The sequence below is a fragment of the Oncorhynchus kisutch genome, linkage group LG1 (assembly GCF_002021735.2).
Source record: "Oncorhynchus kisutch isolate 150728-3 linkage group LG1, Okis_V2, whole genome shotgun sequence".
Lineage (NCBI taxonomy): Eukaryota > Metazoa > Chordata > Actinopteri > Salmoniformes > Salmonidae > Oncorhynchus > Oncorhynchus kisutch.
Window position 1 is genome coordinate 73,361,876 of NC_034174.2, and position 11,630 is coordinate 73,373,505.

The window sequence follows — 11,630 nt, forward strand, 5'->3', positions numbered from 1 at the left end:
GGGCCACTCACGGACATTCAGAGACTTGTCCCGAAGCCAGTCCTATGTTGTCTTGGCTGTGTGTTTAGGGTTGTTGTCCTGTTGGAAGGTGAACCATTGCCCCAGTCTGAGGTCCTGAGCACTCTGGAGCAGGTTTTCATCAAGGATCTCTCTGAACTTTGCACCGTTCATCTTTCCCTCATACCTGACTAGTCTCCCAGTACCTTCCACTGAAAAAGATCCCCACAGCATGATGCTGTCACCACCATGCTTCACCGTTGGGATGGTGCCAGGTTTCCTCCAGACGTGAAGCTTGGAATTAAGGCCAAAGAGTTCAATCTTGGCTTTATCAGACCAGAAAATCTTGTTTCTCATGGTCTGAGAGTCCTTTAGGTGCCTTTGGGCAAACTCCAAGCGGGCTGTCATGTGCCTTTTCATGAGGAGTGGCTCCCGTCTGGCCACTCTACTATAAAGGCCTGATTGGTGGAGTGCTGCAGAGATGGTTGTCCTTCTGGAAGGTTCTCCCATCTCCACATAGGAACTCTGGTGCGCTGACAGATTGACCATCAGGTTCTTGGTCACCTCCCTGACCAAGGCCCTTCTCCCCCGATTGCTCAGTTTGGCCAGGTGGCCAACTCTAGGAAGAGTCTCTGTGGTTCCAAACTTCTTTCATTTAAGAATGATGGAGGCCACTGTGTCCTTGTGGACCTTCAAGGCTGCAGACATTTTTTGATATCCTTCCCCAGATCTGTGCCTTGGCACAACCCTGTCTCGGAGGTCTACGGACAATTCCTTCGACCTCAAGGCTTGGTTTTTGCTCTGACATTCACTGTCAACTGTGGGACCTTATTTACACAGGTGTGTGCCTTTCCAAATCATGTACAATCAATTGAATTTACCACAAGTGATTTCCAAACAAGTTGTAGACGCATCTCAAGGATGATCAATGGAAACAGGATCCATTTCGAGTCTCATAGAAAATATGCTGAATACTTAAGTAAATAAGGTATTTGGTTTTAATTTTAAATACACTTGCTAACATTTCTAAAAACCTGTTTTTTCGCTTTGTCATTATGGGATATTGTGTGTAGATCGCTGAGGGGATAAAAAATATATATTTTAGAATAAGGCTAACGTAACAAAATGTGGAAAAAGTCAAGGGGTCTGAATACTTTCCGGTGGGCTGTAGAGCGTCATAGATTTACATACAGAATAATATGAAATGCTCTGAGACAAGGTTGCTATTGAAAAGCACAATATAAATAAAGTTAACGTTGTATCCTCGAGCTACATCTATTGTTACAAAATGTTAATTGTGACACCTCTGATTATGAACTGCGTTGCCCTTGGAAACGGATGCGCATTGCCATGAAGGTTCGTGCTCGTGCCCCTGTCAAAAGAAGATACCAATAGCAAGTTAGCTTGTCAGCTGGGCTACAAAAAGGTCATTAAGAATGCAAGTGCAACTCATTAATTTGTCGATTATTGAACAGCTAATAAGGAATTTCATAACTTTTAGCTTTTGCCTTTGGCCAATTTGATAGTTGTTCTGGTCATTATTAAAGCAAGGGTGATACAGTAGCTAGCTAGCTAACGTTATTTAACTAGCTAAAAATTCACATTTTTCTAAATGAATATGAAATATCCAAGCCTATAGTAGCTAGTTAACTTCTAGCTAACTTTGGATAACATTATTTTTGCATGTAATGAGTGTTTGTCATGTCAATGATGGATAACAATTCAACAACAACGTTGAGTATTGAACATTTCCAGATTATTGGTCTATGTGAAAAATGTTAACCTGTATGTATGGTTTCCGTAGATTGAACCAACCGGTTCATGACATTACAGCGCAGTCAGCCATGTCCAGACTACATCACCTGTATGGCCTGTTGAGGTACCTGATGATGTTACTCAGTGGCATCATATTTGTAAGTGCATCGTTTTTTGTGTGCTTTTTTTGGGGGGGGGGGGGTATCTGTAGATTATACCAAAAGAGGCTATTAGGCTGGACCTCAATCAAACCCACACTGCAGAACGATTACATTCACTACAACATGTAGGTTGGAGTGAAAGTTCGATAGAATCATCAGACCACAGGGAATCAGAGAATCTCCTTTGAATCTCCATGGTGCTGCTTTTTAGGATGTCAATATAAATGAATGTATTTATGGTTGTTTGTAATTTGAACTTGCATTTTAATCATTATGTGTTATTGTTTTTACCATTGAGGACCACTTTGGAAACAAGCGTTTTAATGAATACTTTCAAGTGATATCCTCTGGGTCCATATTGTACACTTTGTTGTATATGTCTGTTACCCAAAATAAATTAAATTCAAATAGCTTTTTAGTCCAAGACTATGCTTAATCGGTTCTAGGAAACTGGCCCTATGTGTTACAGATGGTATGCTCAGGATAGTCCAAGACTGTGCTTAATCGGTTCTAGGAAACTGGCCCTATGTGTTACAGATGGTATGCTCAGGATGCTCAGGATAGTCCAACGTTTTAAATTCAATATAGTTTAGTTGAGGCCCTGCATTCATTTCAGAATCTAGTTTGAACAACACTTAGCCCGCGTCTACAGTAATTGTTGGGGAAAACACGATAATGATGCATCAATATGATCAATCTCATGTTAATTCACCCAATCAGTATGTCCAATGTCAATACCCTTTACATTTTTTTTTTTTTTTACCTTTGTTAAGAACAAATTATTATTTTCAATGACAACCGACTGTTCCTAGGCTAACTGCCTGTTCAGGGGCAGAACGGCAGATTTGTACCTGGTCAGCTCAGGGATTTGAACTTGCAACCTTTCGGTTACTAGTCCAACACTCTAACAACCAGGCTACCCTCAATCTCATGGATGCGTGGGTCTCATGGATCTCATTCTCTACCCCATATGGTCGCCTGACCAGTTCCCCCACTGTCTGGGACACTGTCTGGGACACTGTCTTAAATCAGAAGGTTCTACAATCTAGTCATTCTAACTCTATGGTCCATCTCTTTCCCCATCCAGGTGAGTGGCCTTGTGCTGTTTGGCCTAGGCGTGTGGATTAGATACGGGGCGGCCACCTTCGTCCAGGTGATGGGCTCTTTCTCGGCACAGCTGGTGACCATCAGCTATGTGTGTATGTGCCTGGGGGCCATCCTGTCTCTGCTGGGGTTCATTGGCTGCTACGGGGCCTGGAGCGAGAACCGCTGCCTCATCTTGCTGGTAAGAGACCGTGAATCCCAAACCACCCCCTCGCCCCGACCAATTTGCTCTGAGGGCCCTCTGTTGACGCGTGTTGTTGTCAAAACTCCGAGGGTGACTTCCAGAGGGTGACAAGGGGGTCAATAAACTCTAACTTCTGGACACACTCGTGACTTGAAGGAGGCAATTCATGTTTCACTTTTAAATAATAAAACAAACATGAAATTCAAATGAGCAAATTCCCCCTGTCGTTTTACAAGATATAAACCTCATCGACAGTATAACATGGGGGGACTACCATTTGGGGCTCAGTCTAGAAGAAAGGTGGGTCACTTTTGTGGAGTGTAGTCTTCATAAAGTCTTGGTAATGGTTGAGAGTCTGTTAGAAGGAGCCATTTTGGCCTACTTATTTGGTTGTTGTGTTGTGTAGTCTATACCCTTGTTTCTCAAACCTCCCCTCGGGAACCCCCAGATGTTTCACAATTTTGTTGTAGCCCTGAACTAGCACACCTGGGCCACGTTCAGTTGCCAAATGTTGTCGAACATTGCAGATAGTGAAGCCATGAGTATAGCCGACATGATTCCTTTTTCCACATGTTGGAGAGGCATGTTTGTTCTACATAACATATTTCTATCTGAACGTTCCAAGATGTTGTGTCCTTCTGAATGGATTTAAGTAGTCAATCAAGGGCTTGATTATTAGTTGAATCAGATGTGCTAGGCAAGTTCCACAGAGAAATTTGATGGTTGCTCTATAGTCTTTGTGTATTCCACTTAAAGAGATTGAACGGGATCTTAAGCATTTACGAATTCGTAACATATCGTACGAATTGGAATTGCTAACATAGCATAAGAATTGCATGATTTAAAAAATATATATATATTTTAGGACGTAGCATATCATTCGAAATGGATGACGTTGTACAAAATTGTGCACACTTTTCAGGCGCCTGTTTTGGCTCGTGAGCGCTACTTTCAAAACTACTGGGTGAAATTATACAAAACATCTGTAGCGTCACTTTAATTTGTACACTAGATGGAACTATATGTTGGGTCACAGGAGACCAGGAAGTGGGAATGCACAGGTATAGAGAGTGTACAGTTCTTACCCTGCTCACTTTTGGAACTATGTTGTGGTTGATTCTAACCCTCTCCTTGATCTGACAGTATTTCTTCATCGTGTCCATGATGTTTACAGCTGAGGTTACTGGGGTTATTTTCATCTTGGTGTACAAAGATCTGGTAAGCACAGACAATCCACTCTCACGCCCTCACTGGCTCAACTGTAACTATAATAATGTGCAAAACACAGATTATCCACTCACCCTCACTGTTTAAACTGTAAAGAAGATCCCATACAAAGCACATACGATCCACTCACACCCTCACTGTCTAAACTGCTAAATAAAATCTGTACGAAGCACAGACAATCCACATTGACCCTATCCTCACTGTCTAAACTACAACAAAGATACTGTACAATGCACAGATGATCTATTCACTTTCACTATCTAAACTGCAACAAAGAAACTGTACAAAGCACAGATGATTCACACACAGCCTTACTGTCTGAACTGCTGTAAAGTTTTCTTGGCGGGATTAACAGTCAAGCACTGGGGTAAATGATTGGGCGACTTCCTGTGTTTCAGGTGGAGGTTACGATTCGTGGAGCCAGTAAGGACTCTTTACGGATGTCCTATATGGGACCAACGGCTGCAGACCCCATATCAACAGCCTGGAACACCATCATGGTCCATGTGAGTGGACTCTGACTTTAAAGGGGCAATCAGCAGTTGCTACATTCATTTTTTGGACTTATAAATTATTTATATATACCCATTGATTCTTGAAGTATATAACTTATAAATGCCTCATGAGCTATATAGCCACTATATAGCCTAAAAACATTGTTACAACTATGATGTTGATATCATGGATGATCAGTCCTTGAATCCATATCTCTGTTTATGAATTTGAGAGTGGTTATATTTCTCCAGCCTCATCCCTCAGCTTTTTACCAAAACGGGTGGGGGGGTGCTTTGTCATTGTTTTTACTGCTAATTGCCGCTTGATTTGATTTGATTTGATTTAATACCAGTAGGATCTACCATACCCTGAGTACCAGTCTATCATTCCACTCCTTGCCTCCTTGTCATGCCAAACTTTGGCATATGACACGAACTACAAGGAGTGCAATGTTTGCACTAAACAGGTCTGGTTTTCAGACTAGAGCTACCATTCTTCACTGTACATGTGCAAAAGCTCCGGAAGAAACATGTAAGCCCATCGAAATTGTCAAGGGGAACCAATAGAAGCCCACCTGTTTCACTGTCTCAACGCTCTGCCTTTCTCTACTGTGTGCAGTACAAGTGCTGTGGCTTTGACAACTCCACGGATGACTTCAAGAACTCCGTGTTCAGTGCTAACACTGGCCTGTTGTACCCCAAGACGTGCTGTGTTGACCTGACGAGCACCGCCTGCGACGGCCTCGACACCACCCAGGGCCTGATACACCCAAAGGTAGGGTAGACTTTTCCACATGAATAAGCCGAGCCAAACCAAGCTGTACCGAGCTGGCCTGGTTACACATCCACCATATGTGGAACGACTTTGACCCCTTTCACTCTATCGTGTTGACCCACATCAAACTGTTCTGGTTTGGATATTTTCTTACATTTGTCTTTTTCAGCATGGTTCCAGAAACTATGGTGGATGTAGCAGTGTCAAAAGCCATTACTCCATTACTTATTAAGCCATTACTCCGTTGCCTATTTCTAAGGGCCAAATCCTAACTTGGGTAGTGGCCATGTCTTGTGAAGGAACAGATGGTGACGTCCTCTTTATCTATCTGTCGGTCACCAGAGCTGCATTACCAAACTGATCAATGTGATCCGGGACCAGAGTGTCATCTTTGGCTCCACTGCTTCTGGGATCTGTGTCATGGAGGTAAGTGTCCTTTCAGATTAGCCCAAATTTATATGGTGAGATTTGCTCAAACTTACACTACCGTTCAAAAGTTTGGGGTCACTTAGAAATGACCTTGTTTTTGTCCATTAAAATAACATAACATTTATCAGAAATACAGTGTAGACATTGTTCATGTTGTAAATGACTATTGTAGCTGGAAACGGCTGATTTCTTTTAATGGAATATCTACAGAGGCCCATTATCAGCAACCAATCACTCTTGTGTTGCAATGGCACGTTGTGTTAGCTAATCCAAGTTTATCATTTTAAAAGGCTAATTGATCATTAGAAAACCCTTTTGCAATTATGTTTTGCACAGCTAAAAATTGTTGTTCTGATTAAAGAAGCAATACAACTGTCCTTCTTTAGACTAGTTGAGTATCTGGAGCATCAGCATTTGGGGGTTCGATTACAGGCTCAAAATGGCCAGAAACAAATAACTTTCTTCTGAAACTCATCAGTGTATTCTTGTTCTGAGAAATGAAGGCTATTCCATGCAAGAAATTGCCAAGAAACTGAAGATCTCGTACAATGCTGTGTACTACTCCCTTCACAGAACAGCGCAAACTTGCTCTAACCAGAATAGAAAGAGGAGTGGGAGGCCCCAGTGCACAACTGAGCAAGAAGTACAAGTACATTAGAGTGTCTAGTTTGAGAAACAGATGCCTCACAAGTCCTCAACTGGCAGCTTCATTAAATAGTACCCACAAAACACCAGTCTCAACGTCAACAGGGAAGAGGCGACTCCGTGATATTGGCCTTCTAGGCAGAGTTCCTCTGTCCAGTGTCTGTGTTCTTTTGACCATCTTTTATTTTTATTGGCCAGTCTGAGATATGGCTTTTTCTTTGAAACTCTGCCTAGAAGGCCAGTCTTCATTTCTCAGAACAAGAATAGACTGATGAGTTTCAGAAGAAAGTTCTTTGTTTCTGGCCATTTTGAGCCTGTAATCGAACCCCCAAATGCTGATGCTCCAGATACTCAACTAGTCTAAAGAAAGTCAGTTTAATCAGAACAACCGTTTTCAGCTGTGCTAACATAATTGCAAAAGGGTTTTCTAATGATCAATTAGCCTTTTAAAATGATAAACTTGGATTAGCTAACACAATGTGACATTGGAACACAGGAGTGATGGTTGATGATGGGCCTCTGTACGACTATGTAGATATTGCATTAAAAATCTGATGTTTCCAGCTACAATAGTCATTTACAACATTGTCTACACTGTATTTCTGATCAATTTGATGTTATTTTAATAGACAAAAAATGAGCTTTTCTTTCAAAAACAAGGACATTTCTAAGTCACCCCAAACTTTTGAATGGTAGCGTATATGGTGAGAGTTACCCAAATGTATATGGGGAGAGTTACCCAAATGTATATGGGGAGAGTTGCCCAAATGTATATGGGGAGAGTTGCCCAAATGTATATGGGGAGAGTTGCCCAAATGTATATGGTGAGAGTTACCCAAATGTATATGATGAGAGTTACCCAAATGTATATGATGAGAGTTGCCCAAATGTATATGGGGAGAGTTGCCCAAATGTATATGATGAGAGTTACCCAAATGTATATGGTGAGAGTTATCCAAATGTATATGGTGAGAGTTACCCAAATGTATATGATGAGAGTTACCCAAATGTATATGGTGAGAGTTACCCAAATGTATATGGTGAGAGTTACCCAAATGTATATGGTGAGAGTTGCCCAAATGTATATCAGACAAAATAACACAATCACTGCTAGCTGTTATTGAGTCTCTCACTCAGGAAGACAGTGTCATGAATGGAGTCATTTCAATAGTGGATGCCAAGGCAGATAAGATTAAGTCTGCATCCCAAATGGAACCCTATTCCCTATATGGTGCACTATTTTTGACCAGGGCCCATAGGGCTGTGATCAAAGGTAGTGCACCATGTACAGTAGGGAATAGCGTGCTATTTGGGATGCAGTCTTATGCTATTTGGGATGCAGATCTGCCTTTGAATCCACTATTGAAATGACTCCATTCATGACACTGTCCTCCTGAGAGACTCCACAACCACTAACACCACCCCAACACAAATGAACTGAAACATTAACTTAGCCTCAAAGTTAGATTTTTGTGTTAAAACATAGTTTCCACATGCACTGTGTGTGTGTGTGTGTGTGTACCACATGAGTGAACTCAGCAAAGCCAGCTAAACCTATTTCAGAAGAGTCAAAGTTAGACAGAGCTATAGTTTCCCTTCCGTGGCCTGTGGTGTGTGTTAATGACGCTTCAATGTGTTTCCCGTGGCCAAATACGTGTGTGTGGTTTTTGTTGTGTGTGTCTGTTTCAGTTGGCGTCCATGATGGTGTCAGTAGTGTTGTTCGTCAGACTAGGCAACACCTATTATTAGACCAGCAGCAACAGAGAGAACAGAGCCTGACCCAGGCATAGTAGGTCAACCAGACCAGAGACAACACCATAATAAATGAGACTTGCAGATGAAGCCTCCTTGTCAGTAGACTGTGGTTATTGTGGTGCTTAGGGACTGCTTAGGTTTTATGGTGGATGTGGGAGGGTGGGTGTGTCTCTCTGTATGTGAATTTGTGATGATTAGCAGTCTAGTGAACAGGAAAACTCTTTGACAACTACTCCCTCTTGTGGAATATATCTGTCAGTGTCAGAGGCAGAATCACAGTATCATGGTCAGTCACATGTCTGGGAACATTAAGGAACATTGAGTTATAATATAATAATATATGCCATTTAGCAGACACTTTAATCCAAAGGGGTTTACGGCAGTGCGTGCATACATTTTTGTTCTCCTTAACAGTCACTTCACTCAGTAACAGTTATTCTGAACTTCACTTGCTCAGGTGTCTAACAGATAGAAGCTGCCTATGGGAGTGTGGTCGAGGGGGGGCGGGGATGGGAATGTGGTCGAGGGGGGGGTGGGGATGGGAAAGTTCATGTGTCAATTAACACAGAGCCCATGGGAACTCCTAGCAGGGTTCTAGAACTCCAGACAGCCAGTGACTGATCAGGTCATGGGTGAGAGAACACAAGACTCTAATGGCATTATGATGGGCCATAACAAGGGAGCTGGGCTTTATACCCATGGAACATAAACCCATTAGGACTTTACCACCACATGTAAGTGAAAGCCCCTTGTTTGGCTAGGTATTATTCTGTTGATACAGGGTACCTCTCAAACTCACATCCTCACAGCTTAGCAAAACTCTATAGGACTACTTCAAATGTCTTCACCACCTTTCAAACACTCACCTGTAATAAACGTAAACCCTTTGAAGTTGTAAATGTCAATGGGTCTTATGACCCAGCAGGTGTAGTTCAGTCTGGGCGGTTCTTGATGTTTAAAGGAAGATGTTTTTATGGTATTATGTCATGTTTTGTGTTGATCCCAGGAAGAGTAGCTGCTGCTTCAGCAACTGCTAATGGGGATCCTAATAAAATCCTAAATGCTAGGTGTGATATACTGACCATTAGCATGGGAATTATGGCACCTTCCAAGAGGTGAAGGCTGGGTTGGTTATTTCTTATAAAAGGCTGCCACCAACTCCAGTGTCTCGTAGCCCAGACTGACAGCAAGGTTTCCATTTGGAACCTTGAACCACTAAAATATAGACAACCAATTGATTATTGATTTATTTGCTGCGGAATAATTATTGTTTTCTGAATCTGGAACAAAATATCAAAGATTTTCTCTTTTTGTTGGGGAAAAATGACTTTCTTCATCAACTTTGTGTTTTTGTCCACATTTTCTGCCGTGGCGTTGTCTCTTCCATTCCCTCACAACTCCATCAAGAGCGTTCCTAAGAATGGCGCGAGCCGGGACTTTGAATCATCCGGTAACGGTCCAGTCGACGAACAGGAGCCTATTCGGGGAACGGTCAAAGTAGTCAAACTCAACCCCAATAACCTGGGTCTGTCGGGTCTTTTTAGACGAGGCGGGATTTCCCCCCGAGGTGCGCCCGGTCCGAGGATGCCTTTCCCTGCCTTCTTGTCCACGGGTCGCCCTGGCCCTCCTGCGCTCCCTGACAAAGCAGCTGCGGTGCCTCTGCATCCACTGTCACATCTGCACCACGACAGTCAGGGCAATGGCGGGGTGGGAATGAAGAAGAGGCAAGGATTTGAGATGTGGCAGAGGGCCATGGATAAGAGCGACCACAGTAAGACCATGTCCATGTCGCTGCCCCTTAGTCTCAAAGACTCTGCCAACAGACAGAGCTGCGCCGCGGTGCCTTTTACTCAGGTGAGGCAGACCTTTCGAATTTGGTTAACAATGACAAAGATGGTGTAGGGCAATAGAGGACAGTAGGCCTAATGTTTAATCAAATGATTAGACTAAATTAGAAAGTTAAAAGGGATATTTTTTCATAAGTAGGGCCTAATGCTTGAAACATCAAAATACGAAATGTTTATGCGAGTCTAATTTTTTTTAATCGATCTTCCATGTACAGCGGATAACGTCCGATGGCTGCGACGCGGTGACAGTCCACAACAAACTGTGCTTCGGTCAATGCAGTTCGCTGTTCATTCCCTCTGGTTGGGAGTCTGCCAGGCTGACGGGTGCAGGGGGACACCGCCGTGCGCCCTGTTCCCGCTGCGCTCCATCCAAGGCTCACACGGTGACGGTGCCTCTGCGCTGTGGGGTGGAGGTGCGGGAGAAGCGCGTGATGGTGGTGGAAGAATGCAAATGTGAGACTGGTCGTGAGGAGGGGAATATCGAGGCTGTGGCCTCCATGCACTTGTAACTGAAGATACTGTAGTTTAAGGGCGACATTTTCCAGGTGCAAAAGCTCTGTGCGAATTAGAAAACGCACACTGCGAGATTATAATGAAGTTTATAGTATTTTTTGCACATTGCAACGCAACATTCTTGCACTACGAAAATATCGCCCTAAATACTTGTTTCTCCCCTCACAGCACCTGCTCTAGCCTATTTTGATGACTCTATTCATCATTTTTGGACAGAAAATATTTATATTGTGATGTCAGATGTGGACATTGATTATGTGTATTGTATGTGTGAGTCTGAATTTCTAATTCACAGAAAAACGATTTGGAGGCAAGTGCCACCAATGATTGTTGACAAGTGACTAACATTTTTAGTCATGAACATTTCTGTTCAACCCTGTGGCAGAATGAGTCATCCACTCCACAGTGTAATCATGTTGAATAACTTGTTTAGTTTCATCTGAACTGAACTGCATTTTGTATTGGTGAAATAAAAATGTCAATCTATTTTTGGCTTGTTACTTGGTTTTACCCTTGATGTGCTTTGATTCATGCAAGAGAATCTACATAGAAAACATGTAGTATTCCAAGAGAATCTACATAGAAAACATGTAGTATTCCAGGAGAATATACATAGAAAACATGTAGTATTCCAAGAGAATCTACATAGAAAACATGTAGTATTCCAGGAGAATATACATAGAAAACATGTAGTATTCCAAGAGAATCTACATAGAAAACGTGTAGTATTCCAAGAGAATCTAC

At 42.5% G+C, this 11,630-nt stretch overlaps 2 protein-coding genes across 2 annotated transcripts; both read left to right on the forward strand.

The window, feature by feature from the left end:
* Positions 1-1,112: 1,112 nt before the first annotated feature.
* On the forward strand, positions 1,113-8,802 carry LOC116375318 (tetraspanin-16). Its single transcript, XM_031832642.1, has 7 exons — positions 1,113-1,910; positions 3,001-3,198; positions 4,345-4,419; positions 4,827-4,934; positions 5,542-5,697; positions 6,040-6,123; positions 8,461-8,802. The coding sequence occupies exons 1-7, from the start codon at positions 1,773-1,775 to the stop codon at positions 8,518-8,520; spliced, it is 819 nt and encodes a 272-aa protein (XP_031688502.1). The 5' UTR covers positions 1,113-1,772; the 3' UTR covers positions 8,521-8,802.
* A 321-nt stretch (positions 8,803-9,123) lies between these two features.
* Positions 9,124-11,372, forward strand: LOC109882519 (DAN domain family member 5). Its single transcript, XM_020474629.2, has 2 exons — positions 9,124-10,380; positions 10,589-11,372. The coding sequence occupies exons 1-2, from the start codon at positions 9,850-9,852 to the stop codon at positions 10,880-10,882; spliced, it is 825 nt and encodes a 274-aa protein (XP_020330218.2). The 5' UTR covers positions 9,124-9,849; the 3' UTR covers positions 10,883-11,372.
* Positions 11,373-11,630: the final 258 nt, after the last annotated feature.

What these genes read in the sequence shown, in the direction of transcription:
- LOC109882519 (XM_020474629.2), top strand. Translation starts at nt 9,850, where the DNA reads ATGACTTTCTTCATCAACTTTGTGTTTTTGTCCACATTTTCTGCCGTG. An exon ending in CCGCGGTGCCTTTTACTCAG is followed by an intron (nt 10,381 to 10,588) that starts GTGAGGCAGACC and finishes TTCCATGTACAG; the next exon opens with CGGATAACGTCCGATGGCTG.
- LOC116375318 (XM_031832642.1), top strand. Translation starts at nt 1,773, where the DNA reads ATGTTAACCTGTATGTATGGTTTCCGTAGATTGAACCAACCGGTTCAT. An exon ending in TACTCAGTGGCATCATATTT is followed by an intron (nt 1,911 to 3,000) that starts GTAAGTGCATCG and finishes TTCCCCATCCAG; the next exon opens with GTGAGTGGCCTTGTGCTGTT. An exon ending in CTGGGATCTGTGTCATGGAG is followed by an intron (nt 6,124 to 8,460) that starts GTAAGTGTCCTT and finishes TGTCTGTTTCAG; the next exon opens with TTGGCGTCCATGATGGTGTC.